Genomic DNA, 16,375 nt, shown 5'->3' on the forward strand with positions numbered 1-16,375 from the left:
GTCGAAGCAGGATGACGGATATCCGTGGAGAAGAAGAAAGGTTGGCTTCAACGGTGATAGCGGGGCCACAGAAACATAGCCGTAGGTAGTTCCGTCAGACAAGGTGGCTTTCTTAATAGAAGCCATGGTATGATTTCATATAAGGCTTTCGTGCAACTACAACTGTTGAGAGAACTCCGTTTGCCTGATGGTCTCACAAGGCATCAGCGCTCCTAGTTTCTCCTTTTTCCCACAACACCCGTTTTCTGTTTTCCCTTCTATATCTCTCTGAATAGCTTCAGCCAGTACAGAGATTTCACTCCTTCCATCTACCAACGTAGATGCTCTTCGTTCTTCCAGCTATCAAAACCGTCAAGCCTCAACATCTGAGCAACATAAAAAGACACACTCACCGCTTCTAGTGACAGTGCTTGAACCTACAGCCTTAGGGGTCGGCACAAATAACGAATATCACCAAATGCCTAGTAATAAATTCAGGGGCTAAATCAGTCGATTCTCGCAGGGTGGTTCACACGAGACGTCGAATTCATCCAGGCCACAGACGAGGACACAGTGGGTACATCAATTGATATCGTACAAGACTCAGGCCGCCACAGCACCCTCAGTAGTGCCATTAGAGTAATCCACTGTTGACGGCCGGCGCTTGTCATTGCCGCCCTTGATCCGGCGGTAACCAAACATCTGACCAACCTCCCTCCAGAAGCCGACAGGGGGATCGGTGAAGCTAGCCTCGTAGGCATCAATCAAGGGTCGCTCCCAAACCAGATCCGCCTCGTGGGGCTTGACGACCTTGGTCTTCTTGATTAGCTTCCAGATCAGGTAGAGCGGCGGGATCACAATCTGCATAGTGTAGTTGGACCACCAGGTCTTCAGCGACCATGGCTTGTAGGCCGGGTAGCCGTATAGGATGGTGACGAGGATCATCCACACGAATGCCACCCAGGCGCACCAGGGCTGGAAGCGGGCGAAGTACGCGAAGGTACTACGGTCCACACCTTGTGCCTTGCAAGCACGGTGGAAGAAGATGTAGGTCAGGGTGATGACGACGTAGTTGATGAGACCTAGATGTTGGAGTTAGCAATGCTTGATTTGAAGTGTAGATAGATCTCGAAGAACGTACCTCCAGCAGTCACAAGACTGGCGAACCAGGTGATGACGATAGATGAGCTGTTGCCCACCTGCAGGAAGGATAGCATGGGGAAGATCATCACAACGAGGAAGCAGTAGATTGGGACACCTTTGCGTGTCGTGTAGGTGAGGAATCTAGGCGCCCGGCCTTCCAAAGCAAGACCGTACAGGGTACGGATAGAACAGTAGCAGTAGGTGTTGCCGGCGGAGAAGATAGAAGTCAACAGAAGACTATGCGGACAGGAAGGGTTAGCGAGAGGTGACAATGTTTCTTAAGTTTCACCACTTACGCGTTGACGATTGAAGGGAAGATCGTGATGCCGAGATTGCCCATGCCGATGACATAGGGCGAAGCGGCCGCCCCGGCGCCGGAGGAGGTACCGTTCTCGAGGGCAACCAACTTCGGGTCACGAGCGGAGCAAACAATGCCCACAGCCAGGGAGCCGCCAATGAAGAAGATGCCAAACCGAGCGTAGACAGTCTTGAAAGCGTTCTTGATGTAGGTACGGGGACGCTTAGCTTCCGCAGCGACCATTGAAATGTACTCAGGCCCGACGACGGTAAAAGCCGCGGACCAGAGAGCTCCCAGGAATCCTTCAAAACGACCTAGGGCGCCGGTGTCGAGGTACTCCATAAAGGCGCCTGGGTTGTTCCAGTATGTGAAACCATATGCGTGGTGCTGAGGGTTACCACCGACCATGGTAACAAAGGTGAAGAAGAACAGAGAGAAGATCAGAATGACCTTTCCACCGGAAAGCCAGAACTCGGCTTCACCGTACGTACTAACCATCAGAACGTTAAGAAACCTAGATAAGAGACTTTAGCAAATATGGAAAATGCAATACATGCCAAAGATATCGTAGAGACTATAGGTGCCTAGGAGGCCGAGGGCATAGTTTTGAGGAAGTGGATTCTTACGCATAGCAGCAAATGACTCCAGCACAGATTCCAGCAATTGGGCCGGGCTCTGCAATGGCGGGACTCCAGAATGAGATCACGAGAGTGAAGGCCGAAATCTCGAAAGGAATCAAGAGGGCTTCGTAGAAGCTATTTGCGAATGTTAGACTAGATCAGTTGAAAAGAAGTTGCAAGAGGGCGAGCACGAACAAAAAGTTCCATCCAACCATAAAACCAAGGGCATCGTCAACCCATTTACCAGCAAGACGGATGAAACCACCGCTGACCGGGAACGCGGTAGTCATCTCGGCGAGACAGTTGTTCACCATAGCCAGGAAGAGACACTGAACAGTGTACGCGATGAACAAGCTGCCGGGTCCACCATTGTACAGACCACTACCGATACTCACGAAGAGGGCAGTTCCGATAGAACCACCAATGGCGATGAGTTGGATCTGACGATTGTCCAGGTGACGCTGAAGGTTATCAGCATTGTCAGCCAACATACCCTGCTGGACATCTTGATGAGGTTCGGCGGGCTTGAGTCCAAGGGTGTCCAGCACACCATGGCCCTTGTGGTACTCGTGGTCCTTGTCACTTGTGAACTCCATGTCGGTAAGTGTTGGATGAAACTGGTAAGCAAAAATTCTTGGTACAACGAGGTTTCTGGAAGGCCGAAAACGAGGCTAGAGTAAACAGCCGGGAATGGTCAAGATGTGTCGTAACCTATGGGCTTTGGTGCACGGGCTGTGTGCAGGGTCACACAGGGGAGCTGGATCCAGGCCTTGCTCTTGAGCGCAGTTGGGTCGAACAGAGTGATAAATCGCGATTTAAACTGCTTTTTCTGCCTTGGAAGGGCGAGGGGAGTAGACGTTTGCAATAAGAAGGAAATGAACGCTGTTCGAAGCGGGTAAGGTGAACATTTATCCCCCGGAGAGTCTGAGAGCCGTGGGAGACCGAACACCTTTAGACTTCAGAGAAAGGTTAAATTCAAATTGCGATTTGGCCAGGACATGAGATACTAAAAAGGCGAGACGGAGAGGCGAAGATGGCTTACACCTAGACTCAATTCGGGCGTCCCACGATGGGGTCAACACGGGGTTATGTAGTAACTTTACTGGAACCTTTACTGGAAACTTTACTGAGTCTCGGGGATTACTGCACTCCGGGCCCCAAGATTTCCAGCCTCATTCGCAATCTGCGGTATCAGGGACCCGAAATCCTCCTTAACGGCGAGTCCGAATAATGTCAATGAGTTTAGCCTCGTGAATGAAGATAATACCCCAAGCGTGACACCATACAGGTAGACTTGGCGAACTCTAAAAGGTTCCAAGCCACGTTTTAGGTCACTGGGGGCTTTACTACGATTGGTTGAAGCCGCTTCCAAGGTTCCCATCTGAACGCCATGGCAGCCACGGATGGTGGCGCTTCACTCGGTCCGGTGCGGGGTGCGGGGAGAGGCCCGATCACGGGATTTGGCAGTTAGGGAACTCTAGACAGCTCACTCGTGATGGATTGACTGAAAGTAGACGAAAAACACTCAGAGAAGGACCACGAACTCCATTTTTCATCTAAGTTCATTAGCTTGCTCAATTTGTATGGGTATTCTCGCAATCGCCTTGACCAAAACACACTGAGAATCTCTTTTCCAGCCCCACTGCCAAGGCCTTAGCGCAGATCATCCATTGAGCGTATCACACTCAGCTGAGGACGACTGTAAAAGCACTCGATACCTACGAAACGCTTCCGTCAACAATTTTCATATGCTCTTTTCATAGGAAGACTCGGAGACTGATGGAATGCATGTTCGTAAGATCCACGATTGGAGGGCCAATAGTAACTACCTTAGTAGCAGATATAGATAAAGAGCACATCTAAACCCTTCACTCGTCTTTCGCACCAAGTTCCTAAACTTCTTTACAGATTGAAGGCTACTTATTTGAAGACCTCCCCTACCCTAGACGCATAGGATGCCCAATCTAAAATAGATTGACGAGTCGCAACGAGCTAGATATCCGCGAATCGTTACATCCTTCTCGCGACCAAGATCTTCCGCTGAGGAATTCGGAAGTCGACAGAGACATAGCAAACTTTGTCTCTTATCAGCTCAAGAACGACGAGAAACTCCAGAGGTGGAAAGCGCACCACGATGAGTTTGAGGCAAAATTGACAACAAGTGCACAAGGAGTGTAAGCACAGCAAGAAGTCATGGTTTACTCCGTTATGACTAAAACGGTTTCTAGGTTCAGATATGTCGAGTGTCAGTTCAAAGCCATAAGACGGGTCCGCAACCAGGTCCAGCTTGGCAAATGTCTAAACACATTGCCCCGCGACCTCGATGAGACATACGAGCGAATCTTGTGCAACATCGACGAAGAATATGTCGAGGACGTGCGGCGGGTTTTGACTCTGCTTTGCTTCTCCACCCGACCGCTCACGGCTAATGAGCTCATCGACGCACACGCTGTTGATCTCAATGAGTCGCAGCTTGATCGTGACGGCCGTTCGTACGAGCAAGATGACCTTATCGACATTTGCCTCGGTCTTATCGAGATCGCAGCCCCGGAGGAAGACAACAGACAGAACACCTTGACTGTTCGGATAGCGCATTTCTCAGTTCAGGAGTATCTTCAGTCAGACCGCATCTTGCAACAAAGCTCAAGAATATTCGCTATGCGAACTGCGCCTGCGAATACGGAAATAGCCCAGATATGCCTGGTCTACCTCCTGGAGCCAACTCATTAGATAAGTCAAAGCTCACTGAGTTCCCGTTTGCTCATTTCGCGGCTATGCATTGGTTTCATCATTATTCAATCTCATCAAGCGAAGCGAAGCCCGCAATTGAACAACTAGCGTCGAAGCTTTTCAAGGACGATATGAAGGCATTCGTGACATGGATACGGTTACATGACATGGACCGTCCGTGGGATATGAGTGTGGGTTATAATCGTCTTGTTACGGATATGGCTTTGCCTCTATACTACGCAGCATTATTAGGATTAGAATCCGTCCTGAACAGTATCTTAGCAATTGCCACCAGGGACAGAGGTTCATCGGAAACAGTGAATATCAATTCTCGAGGTGGGCGGTACGGCAATGCCCTCCAGGCCGCAGCAGATAAAGGTCATGAGAAGTTGGTGCAGACGCTGTTGGATCGAGGTGCCGACATAAAGGCCCAGGGTGGAGTATATGGCAATGCACTTCAGGCAGCATCAGAGGGAGGGCATAAGAAGATTGTGCAGATGCTGCTGGATCGAGGGACCGACGTCAACGCCCAGGGTGGATACTATGGCAATGATCTCCAGGCCGCATCACACGGAGGCCTTGAAAATGTGGTGCAGATGCTGTTGGATCGTGGTGCCGACGTCAACACCCAGGGTGGAGAGCATGGCAATGCACTCCTGGCCGCAGCAGATGGAGGCCATAAAAAGCAAGTGCAGATGCTGCTAGATCGAGGCGCCGACGTCAACGCCGATCGTCAGTTATGACCAGTATGAGACCTCCCCAGTGGCATAGCCTCAGTTGCTTTCTAGAGGATCAGGACTTGCCGCATATTTCCTAAACACTAGTCTTGGAGTATTCCGCTCAGCTACATTACAGTTGCTCTTGCTCTATTCAAGCAGTGTGGTTCCTGGAGCGTGCTGGTTACTTGCAAGGCCCGCAGCTTTCAAGGTGGGTCACCAAGAAACAAAGCTCCCAGGAACGGAGACAGGAAAGTCACGTGCATTTCCTAATACGCCAGCATCCCCCAGAGCTTGAGCAAAAAACATTTCGCCCGCTCACTGAGCAAAGGGGTGAGCAAGGGTGAGCAGAAGATGTGAACATTTGGCTGAAGATGTCCTCCGTCACCACCCCAGACACTTTCCTCACCTTGTCCTTCAAACTCCCCTCCTAAATGGCGCCGAGACTTCCTCCCTCAAAGCTTGAAATGATCCGTCATATGATCCTCAGCAACTCACTGACTACGTCGCAGATGGCTGAAGCTGCTGAATGTAGCAAGCGTTCCATCATCAACATCAGCAACAACATTCGCCGGTTCGGAAATGTCAGAGCACCACCAACTCGTGTCGGCCGACGACGAAGCATAACTCCTCCGATGATACAGGCCCTGTGTGACCATTTACTCGAAAAGCCTGGGTTGTATGTGGACGAGATGGTCATCTTTTTGTGGGACGAGTTTCGTGTGCAGGTGACCAATTCGAGCCTTAAGCGGGCTCTTGCTTCCGTCGGCTGGTCGAAAAGGTTGCTCGACAGAGAGCAAAGGAACAGAATGCTGATTTGCGAGACTTCTACCTACATAATATATCGGACTTCAAATCATATCACCTGGTCTACGTGGACGAGTCTGGATGTGATAAGCGGATCGGGTTCAGGCGAACTGGGTGGTCTCCTTTAGGAGTGACGCCATTGCAGATATTGTTACGGGCCGTTCGAAAGAAACACATTCATTCGGTGCCTACTTACGAGAATCTCGAAGATGAAGAAGGAAAGAGAAAGAAAGAAAGTCCGCCAGAAAAAGAGGGGTTAAGTCCCCAGCAAACGCGTTGTGCAAACGACCAATATTATGCCTCAGGCATCCTTCCACGAGACGAGGCTATTCCCAGGGTCATCCGTCACATTGCCCCTCTCTTTAAAAGGACCTGGCCCACCAGGTCGTCGTATCACGCTGACCTATCGTCATCGGGATGGTCCGGTTCGAATCGGTCGTTCAATGCTGCTTCTGCTCAGACATTCAGGCGCTTTGGGGGTCCTGGGAGATCAGGATATCGGCGGTGGAACTCCATCAGTTTCTCGGGTGCATTCTTGAAGTTGCTGGCGGGATACCAGTTGTCGTCTTCGTTGCCGACCCATTTTGCTTTGTACTGGAGCTTCCGGTAGTGTAGCCGAACAGCAATAATCTCCTCGACTTCCCATTCAATGTCACCGTTCACTTCCACTGGTGGTGTAGGGTCGACAACTTGGCCTGGCAATGGCTCCATCCGAGTGGCTTTACGTAGTTTTTCAGGTGCAAATATTGGGTGCACCCGGATAGAGTCTGGTAGGTCGAGTCGATACGAATGGCCAATCTTTTCAACAATCCTGTAGGGGCCACTTGCTTGATTTGCGAGCTTTCGTCCTGGTTGATCTGTTCGCCAGTTCCTCATTGTGACATAAACTAGGTCTCCCACTCCAAAGTCCTCTTCATGTCGATGCCGGTTCGCTTGTTGTTGTTGGCGGCTTTGTGCTCGAGTTGCTCGCTGTTGGGTTTCTTCCCATATATCTTGGAGACGGCTCGTGTAAACGCGCGCCTCCTGTGCTTGTGGATCAAGGGATTCACGTAAGCGTGGCGATACCTGGCTCAGCCAATCGCACTCTGCTGGTGTTTTCCAATCAAAGGAAACGTGTGGTTCGTACCCTCGTTCAACGAAGGATGGTGAGACTCCTGTTGTTTCTTGTGGCAATGCGGCTGCAGCAAAGTCGACCATCGGAAGGTATTCGGACCAGTTATCCTGATAATGATTCGCAAAGGGTCTCAATCTCTGCGCCATGTACTGATTCGCAATTTCACTCTGCCCATCTGTCTGGGGGTGATACGCTGTCGATAGTCTTCTCTCAATACCAAGGTTTCAACAGAATTCTTTCCAGAATTCTGACACGAATTGGCCACCCCGGTCTGACACAATCGATTCTGGTAGGCCTACCCATCGATACACATTATCAATGAATAATCGTGCTGTGGCTTTTGCGTCGGTCGCCTTGTGGCATGGCACTGAGATCGGTCGCTTCGTCAGACGATCCACAAACACGCATACAGCGTCAAACCCGTGTCGATCCTTTGGAAATGAGCGAAAATCCATTGTGATGTGCTGCCAAGGTCGACCTGGGATTGGGAGTGGTTGCAAGAGGCCTGGAGCTCTATCTCGCCACGTCTTCATGCGCTTGCAGATCTGACAATTGTTGACATATCGCTTCACATCATCTGGGAGGTTCTGCCAATAGTACCGCGCAGAAACCATGCGTTTCGTTCTCTCCTGTCCGGGATGTGCTATAGATGGTTGACGGTGGATCTCATCCAGCAGACGCGCACGAAGATCACCATCATCCGGTACCACTAATCTTCCACCTCGCAATAGTAGATCACCTTCCATCTTCCACTTTCCATCGTCCCCGTGCTTGGCCAGCTCACGGAGCTCCTGTAGGCTTAGATGTGTGCGGTTTGCGTTAAGGATTCGGTCAATAATCGGTGATACACTGATTGGTGCAATGTTTACTGATGCCGAGGATCCACATTGATTGGGGGCATCTGAATCCACATCGTCAGGGTGTACGCCATATTCGAGGACCTCTCTCGGCAACATGATCTGCTCCTGTGGTCCACGTTCAGTTGGTCGATCCTTTCGTGATAAAGCATCTGCAACTACATTCCCTTTGCCTTGGTGGTACCGAATCAAGAAATGGTAGCGTGAGAGGAATTCACACCAACGGGCCTGGCGTGCATTCAACTTCTTGCCTGTCATGAAACACTGTAGAGATTGGTGATCTGTCCAAATTTCGAATCGGTCTCCCCGCTGTAATCCTTCAAGCTCGGCGCGCCACTCATTGAGAGATCTAACAATTGCTAGCATCTCCTTATCATGCGTATCGTAAGGCTGTTCTGTAGGGTCCATTGTTTTTGAGAAAAATGCCACTGGGTGCCAACAGTCGTCAGATCCCATCTGTGAAAGTACCGCGCCCACGCAACCATCAGACGCGTCAGTTTCAATCTTTGTTAAGGCATGTGGATTATAGTGAATCAACACTGGCGTTGTCAGCAGCCTGCGTTTTAGCTCGTTGAAGGCCTCTCCACATGTGGGATCCCATTTGAAAGGCACCTCCTTCCTCGTCAGTCGATGTAATGACTTCGCGATTTTGCTGTAATTTTTGATGAATCGGCGGTAGAAGTTGCACATTCCTAAGAATGATTGCACACACCGGACAGTTTTCGGTGTTTCCCATGCTTCAATAACGTCGATCTTTGCAGGATCAACGCGGATACCCTCCGTACCCACGATGAACCCTAGGAACTTCGTCTGCTTTGTGTGGAATTCGCATTTATGAATAGTAACCTGTAATTCTGCAGCTCGCAGTCGCTCCAAGACCCTTTTGACATGCTCCTTGTGTTGCTTTAGGTCGCCATCGGTATAAACCAGGATATCGTCAATAAAAGCAGTACAGAAATCATCAAGGTAGTCACCCAGTGCGTGATTGATATATCGCTGAAATGTTGCTGGTCCATTTGTCAGTCCGAAGGGCATCACCTTATTGTGCATCACCCGCCTTTGTCCTTACCTAGAGACATAAATACCGCGTTTCTCAATAGCGCTATTCAATATCTATATCTTCACCATCTGCATCAGCGCCCTCTTTCCCCCTATGTATGAGTGATGCTTGAAAAGAAGGGGGTTGATGGGGTAGTTGTGCACCCTCTAACCCTGCCAGTTCCGCCATTCTGATTGAACATCACGGTGGTTTTAGGAAATTGGATAATCACCGGTTAAAAGGAGAAGCACCGATTGCTGGTCTGCTTTAGCCGAACAGGTCAAGGGCATGCCTTGGCGTCAGAACCCACCTTGTGGCTGGTTCGTGGGCTACAGAGCTCACTTTCATGTTTTATCGAACATTTTGATGCCCTGTTTTCAATTGATGGGGTGAAACTTCATCGACGGTACAAGAGCGGTGGTATCAGGTGCCTTTTCAGATGACTGTTCAGCTGACCGTTCAGCAGACTTTCAGAAGACTGTTTGGGCGACTTTTGTGTTGGCTGTTGAAGTATGTAGGGCGGTCTGGTTAAGGCATAGATCTATATCATTCAGCGATCAAGCCCTATTGAAATTGGAAAGTGAGCTCTGGCCGCTATAACCCTCCGTAGTTTGCGCGATCGTGGAAATTTAACTTATTTGACAAATACTCTCCCTGATACAAGTCCGTTAATCAGATCTTTGTGAATAAGATCAAATTACGCAGAAATTGCGATGCAAAACAGCGAAATGTATATAGCAAATATAGACATAATCATAAGCACGACCTAGTCTAACTATAGAAAGACACGGCGCCCGGTGATCTACAATCACAGATGCAGAAAAAGGGTATTGACAGGAAAACATGACGAAGAAGATAATTATAGAGATCATTGGTCCTCAGCCTGGGTCTCTGTCGGCTTCTCATCTTCCGTTGCCTTGCCCCAGGCGCGCTCAAACGCGGAGTCCGCAATCTCCTTAGACTCCTGTGTCTGTTCCTGGACTAGGGTGGGAGTTTCAAAGAGGGTGGATGCTTCTTTCATTTCCTTCTCGTCATTGTCGACGAGGACAGGGACACTTTGGGAAGTCTCGGTCACTTCAGTATCAAGCTCCTTGTCCACCATGACAGCCCCGAAAGACGATGATCCCGACCCGAACTCAGGCGGCTCCTCTGCCTCGGGAGCCACGTCTTTGCGGTTAGCGCCGAGCAGCTCGAGGTCGAAGTTAGAGCTGTAGATCACCGCCGAGAAAGCCTCTAGCTCGCGCACGTTCTGCTCCATCGGAGTGAGATACTCGTTCGGTGCGTGGGTACCGTTGCCAATGATGTGGGCTTGGCGAGCCATGACAGCAAGGAGGTTGGCGAGCTTTGTCTTGCGCTCCGAGGAGGGCGGAATGACGGTTGCGATAGAGTCGAATGATTGCGGGGCGGTCTCGGGAACAGTAGCAGATGTCTTGAAGGCCTCGTTGGCGCACTTCTGGTCGACAAGGGTAGAGAAGCCTTCGTTGTTGAGAAGGGTCAGAACGAAGGAGAAGGATGGCGAGTCGATCAGGTCGGCTGTTTCATCGAGGAGATGGCGCAGCTTGGATGCGGTCTGCGAGGAAGATGGGTCGGCCACGCCCTCCACGCCGGATTCCTGCAATACAGTCTTTTCCTCCTCTGGTGGGGGAAGCAGGCAAGAAAGCCACTTAGTAGATCTGTCGCGTCATGTTCATTAGCTAATGCCGGCATGCTATAAAATCCCAGAGTTGCTCACCGTCGTTCCTCTTCCGTGTGACCCTCCACCTTCTTCCGGATCTGAAGGGTCAGCTCCGACAGCTTGGTCAGGCTAATATCTTCGCGCGGGTTCAGAGGACCGAAAACCTCCTCCACGGCGGGCTGGACACGAGCCATCAGCTCCTTCCATCCGCGGTGAAGTAGCCACCAGCTGAACGCGAGGTATCGTCGGTTGGTTTCAAAGTCATCGCCCAGAGTCTGTGTGAGTTCATCATCGTGGTCTTCAAGGCTGATAGTCGAGTCGGAGGGAGGTTTGGCAAGGGAAATGACGCTGGACAGGTAGTTGCGGCGGCCAAGGAGGTTCAGTTGGATGCGGGTGAAGATGGTGAGCAGCGAGAGGGTGTAGATCAGGGTGAAGGACCGGGTAATCGCTGGAAACTTGTTAGCATGCCGGTCTTCATCCCAGGTCCAGTGCAGACGTACATGTAATCTTGACCTCGTTCCACAGCTGCGTCTTGTTCCGCTTTGGCCGTGGCTGTCCATCCAACTCCGCCTCTACTTGACTAGCATGCACGTAGCCTTCGCTCTGGAAGCTTGCAAAACTCTTCCGGTCATCCTCGGGTAAGCTAGGCGAGACGGAGCTCATGTCTGAGCCCGTGCCTTCCCCGGCGCTGATACGAGCCAGCCTCTCAGCCCGCTTCTGCTGCAGCTCTTTGGTGAGCTCCTCGACAGGAAGCGCCTCGATAACATTCTCTGTGGCAGTCGGTAATAGGGCAAGGACGGTATAGGTACAATCGGTCTGGTTTTGTTCGAATCGGCGACGCAGGCTGTTATCATGATGGTGAGCAGATGTCTGGGGAAGGGATCAAGCCCAGTAGGAGCTCGCGTGCGAGTCTACAGGAGCAACCGAGGTAGGCTTTATGGTCGATCAAACCATTGAAGGCAGAAGAGCTTACTTTTCTCTGGCAATCCGATCGCTGCTCATGCGCTCGCGCGCCTCGGAAATCTTGGAGAGCAGGTATTGTCCGGCCAGGTACCCAGCTCCCAGCACGCCGGCTCCTATCGCAAGGCCTTTGCGATTGCGCTGGAACCAGCGCCTCGTGGCACCGATCATGTTGTGGTAGATAGAAATGGGTGTCCGGATGGCTGGTGATGCAGGACCAGAGCCAGACCATGTGCGATGGAGAAGACTTGAGGCAGGTGAGGTTCGGTCGCAGATCGCCTGGGAGTCGGCCTCGGCTAGACTGGCTGGGGTAGGCGAATGTGAACTAGCCTCGCAATTCCACGCAAATATACGCAAAACCCATTGAAATCTAGCAATAAGAAGCTGCTTCTATTAACTCTCTCTATATCTATTCCAGGTACCAAACAGCCCGCCCAGTCGCATGCACGCCCAGTAGCATGCCCGCGCAAATCGCCGGATTCGGCGCTACCGGCCATCCCGCATGAATGGCAACTCGCTGTCCAACAGCCCAGCTGGCCCTCATTTCCTCACAGAACCCAGTTGCATGATTTTCTGTCAGCTTTAGAGAACATCTCCCTTTGACTACCTCCCTTCTCGCCTCCTGCCTATTCCTTTTGGGGCCCCGGCCAATGATAAGCCGATAAGCGTCATCGACCACGGCGCCGCCCGATGGCCGATAGAAACCGCCCCGAACGCATCGGCATCATCATCACTCCACCCTTCCTCCATGTCCACCTCCCCGCTTCACTCCAGTCGCTCCCTTCACACCGTGACGGACGCCCTCTGTCACCCTCCCCAAACCACTCATAACCCCCCAACACACACCGTCCGGTCTTGCGCTGGGTCGGTCCGCAGCTGGCGGGGATGGAGCCCCGCAAAACCCCTCCGGAGTACTTCCTGGAGATCTTTGCCGACACCACCACCGTGCGCGATGTCCTCAAAGGTACGAGACTCGTTCTGCGAGAGCGATTTGCTTCGGAGGGTTCTAATTTGTCCAGGCGTTCTAAACCTCATCTTCTTCCACCGCTACTTCCCTTCCATCCGGCCCGTTACCTTCGACGTCCTGGACTTTACCCTCCCCGCAATCAATGACGCAGATCTTGAGACGCTCATCGAGTCCCGTGTGAGCGCCCTTGTTCGCCAACACCTCTCCTCTGCTGCGGGGGCGCAGGACGGGAATGGGGGTGGTGGGGGCGGGGGTGTCCGAGGTCGCATTGCCGTGGAGTTCTATGAGAAGAAGCGGCGGCGTTCGGGCATGTGGTTTGGTGGGCTTGCTGGAAAGGGCGAGGAGGAGGTTTGCTGGGAGATCTGGACGTTGGATGTTACCATTGCGACGCCACGGACTGAGTCTGGTAAGTTGGTCCTTACGGTGCCTCTGCTACTCCATGGGAGGGATTGGGATGTCTCGACATGTGCTTGGTCTCATGATATTACTTGGTATATTTCAAGAAATTTTTCAGGGGCTGTCATATGCGGATATTTCCCATTCAGCGATCTACCCTCCGAGCTAGGCTGCTATGATATGAAATATACTAACAATCTCACAGAACGAGCCAAAGTCCGTAAGGCCATGGGAAATATGCTCCAGAAAGCCGCGCTCAAGATCCTGAATGTCGTCAACAGAGACAAAGATCACATCCCACCCATCACAACCAGCGACTCAAATCCTTTCCCCTATCGAATCGTCGTCAATCCCCGAACGGACGGTTGGGGAGCCATGCGCCGCCTGTACTGATCCCGCTCAACATTGAGTCATCAATTTACTCATGACAGAAATGACACATCTCGCCTCAATCCGACAAGCTACCTCATGAAGCATTACTCAGAAAAATGACCGGATGGACGGATTAAGGCGTGCCTTACGAATTTCCTTTGTACTTTTGTCAACTACCCTCATTAAGAACACGCGGAAAGGAGTTCGGTGTTGCGTTTCGTGTTGTTTCAAGGATGGGTCGACTCTATATAATTTCATACGTTACATTATTTTCATCGGGTGGTCTGATTGTTGGAGTTTCTCAACTCATTTTACAGTAGTACCTCTGACGGAGTGTTGGCCCATGCTCCCGTCTAGGGACAAGGAGTACCAAAGCACTACGTTTGGCGCAAATATGACATATGATGCACCGAGTTTGGATGCATATGACTTAGAAGTGAAGTGTCCAAGAAGCAAGTAGGTACGGGGCTATGTTCCTGATTTATGAAACAATCGGCAAAAGCCAAAAATGCGACCTTTCTCTGCCCTGGCCAACGACAGCATACCCCTTCCACCGAAAACACAAAGCAATCACCATTCATTCCAAGACCTGATGAAACGATTTCATAGGTTCTCATCGCTTCCTTCAAACCATTCCTCTCTATTGTTATCTCGCAAGGAGATGGCGTTCATGTGCATTTGAGGACTAGCCTCAAACGCGCTTCGTTAAAGTACCGACGGGCGTGGAAATATCATAGACAATCAACTCCACAGCACGTTTTCAAGCTCTGATCGTGCAAGACACCAGCTCTACCCTTGCGAATAAAGGCTGTGGTCTGCTTCAGAAGCAGCCATTTACTGGGACTTGGCAGCAGCCTCGGCCTGAGCACGGAGGTTGGCGGAGGTGCCAGTGCTGGAGAAGAAGCGGCCAGCGACGGGCTGGAGGAAGGAGTGGAAGACGATTTGAGCACCACTGTTGGTCGGTGGGTTAGACTTGGACCGCGGCTTGTCTATTGAATAGGTCGAAACTCACTTGGTCTGGGGCAGGGCCATCCAGAGGATCAGGACGAACTTGAAGATGTAGTAGAAGGCTGCGATAAGATTAGAATGTCTGTCCCGAGCTTTGCGGATAGATTTCACATACGGAACCAGTAGGCGGCGCTGATGGCGCTCTCAATAACGGTCAGGAAGGCGAAGACAACCCAGTACTATAGCGAATTGGGTTAGCGGATTTGGGTCCTATTGCGCGAGAAATGTGTCACGTGGAGCTGATAAGGACAGCTCCTCGTGATCGCATTGCCGTGTGCCAGGCAGAGCTGCCAACGACGGGATCGGGTCGGGGTCATGGGAACATACAGTCAACCACTAGAGAAGAACAAATATTAGCTAAATGATCATAGATATGTGCCGTACAGTTGAAGGAAACTCACCTGGGTGTCATCCGCGGTACCCGACGAAAAGAGGGCCTGGAGGGAGTAGTAGCCGGGGAGGAGGAAACCGGCAAAGTTGACGAGGAACTCGCCAGCGATGTTGAAGAAAACGAGGAAGAAGTACACGCCGACAAGGCCCAGGATGGCGTAAACCTTGGGGACATTGGTCTGGCGCTCGAGGTTGTTGAGGACCGGGTACTTGGAGAGCTATCGTGCGAAAGTCAGCATTTGCCCCAAGCTTAACGTGGGACCAGGATTGAGAGTCTAGGATCGAGCAGGGAAGCGTCGCCTCTGCTGAAACAAGCTCTACCCTCGTCCGCCGCAGTTCGTCGCAACATGTGCGGGCGGCAAACGGACGGGTGGCCGAGGGATGCAGCTGGCGAGGCTCGCACGATCCCACACAATCGGACGGGTACGCACCTCCTTGTCGAGCTGAGCGACGGCGTGCTGGGCACGTTCCTGGAAAGAGGCCATGTTGCGAGATGGGCTGGTGAAATTTTTTTTGGAAATCGCTTCGATGTGGAGGCGAGAGGAAGACGGTGGATCGAGGGATGGATGAGAATGCAACCGGTCGAGCTGGCGCTTCTGGCCTCAGCCCGTGCGAAGTCACGTGATTACATGACGTACTCGGGAATCAGCTGTGCCATGTGAAGGCGACGGTGTGACTTGATCTGGAGATAGTATCCATGTGCTCAAGTTCAATGTCATGTTCCAAGGTGATTCAGGTTCTTTTATCGAAGCACTTGTTCAGGAGAGTGTTGGGACGATTCCACCTACAGTATGCAGTGTGCTGTCATCTACCCAGCAGGTACGTCGGCCACCACGACCCGCAGCAACAAAGTACGCCCATGCTCTGCAGCCTCGGAGGTACATTGCACATAGTATTCTGCGAGATTACCCCAGTCGCTTATCTTTCGAGAGCAACGTGGACAATGTGGCCGGACCCGGCACGTCCCGTTTGGAGATGACGTAGCAGGCTCGGGCAGCGCAGGTCCGATGAACATCCCCTGGATATTACATGTAGAATTACAATGGAGCGACGATTTCGAATATGTGCAGCAGATTCGGGGCAAGTCGAATAAGCAAGGTGTCGCGTGATCCTTGCTCCTGAGATATCATCCAAGCTGCGTCCACTCTGAATCTCTGCTAGTCTCCACCTTATGCCCCTCGCGCGATTACACATCTTGACTGGACGATGCGTTACATGCCCTATGTCTGATCAGAAGTACTAGGTAGTAGTCGGGATGGATGCGGGAGAGTCGACTCTACATATCATTTCATGAGCATCTATTG

General features: G+C 51.5%; 5 protein-coding genes across 5 annotated transcripts; 2 read left to right on the forward strand and 3 right to left on the reverse strand.

The window, feature by feature from the left end:
• Window positions 1-582: 582 nt before the first annotated feature.
• On the reverse strand, window positions 583-2,636 carry N7532_006403 (uncharacterized protein; the record flags this gene model as incomplete). The annotated part of the gene is made up of 5 exons (XM_056618897.1): window positions 583-1,061; window positions 1,121-1,359; window positions 1,419-1,934; window positions 2,047-2,175; window positions 2,236-2,636. 5 exons carry the CDS (start codon window positions 2,634-2,636, stop codon window positions 583-585), a joined length of 1,764 nt encoding a protein of 587 aa, XP_056475056.1.
• Window positions 2,637-4,014: 1,378 nt separating this feature from the next.
• Window positions 4,015-5,513, forward strand: N7532_006404 (ankyrin repeat domain-containing protein; the record flags this gene model as incomplete). The annotated part of the gene is made up of 3 exons (XM_056618898.1): window positions 4,015-4,214; window positions 4,269-4,658; window positions 4,730-5,513. 3 exons carry the CDS (start codon window positions 4,015-4,017, stop codon window positions 5,511-5,513), a joined length of 1,374 nt encoding a protein of 457 aa, XP_056475057.1.
• A 4,658-nt stretch (window positions 5,514-10,171) lies between these two features.
• Window positions 10,172-12,109, reverse strand: N7532_006405 (peroxisomal biogenesis factor 3; the record flags this gene model as incomplete). The annotated part of the gene is made up of 4 exons (XM_056618899.1): window positions 10,172-10,976; window positions 11,036-11,426; window positions 11,479-11,822; window positions 11,952-12,109. 4 exons carry the CDS (start codon window positions 12,107-12,109, stop codon window positions 10,172-10,174), a joined length of 1,698 nt encoding a protein of 565 aa, XP_056475058.1.
• Window positions 12,110-12,823: 714 nt separating this feature from the next.
• On the forward strand, window positions 12,824-13,694 carry N7532_006406 (autophagy-related protein 101; the record flags this gene model as incomplete). Its single annotated transcript, XM_056618900.1, has 3 exons — window positions 12,824-12,902; window positions 12,958-13,311; window positions 13,507-13,694. The coding sequence occupies 3 exons, from the start codon at window positions 12,824-12,826 to the stop codon at window positions 13,692-13,694; spliced, it is 621 nt and encodes a 206-aa protein (XP_056475059.1).
• Window positions 13,695-14,507: 813 nt separating this feature from the next.
• yop1 (putative membrane biogenesis protein (Yop1)) lies at window positions 14,508-15,556 on the reverse strand (the record flags this gene model as incomplete). Its single annotated transcript, XM_056618901.1, has 6 exons — window positions 14,508-14,625; window positions 14,686-14,743; window positions 14,797-14,860; window positions 15,009-15,017; window positions 15,083-15,289; window positions 15,503-15,556. The coding sequence occupies 6 exons, from the start codon at window positions 15,554-15,556 to the stop codon at window positions 14,508-14,510; spliced, it is 510 nt and encodes a 169-aa protein (XP_056475060.1).
• Window positions 15,557-16,375: the final 819 nt, after the last annotated feature.

This window comes from Penicillium argentinense, assembly GCF_028826775.1.
Source record: "Penicillium argentinense strain IBT 30761 chromosome Unknown utg000005l_segment0_segment0, whole genome shotgun sequence".
Classification (NCBI taxonomy): domain Eukaryota; kingdom Fungi; phylum Ascomycota; class Eurotiomycetes; order Eurotiales; family Aspergillaceae; genus Penicillium; species Penicillium argentinense.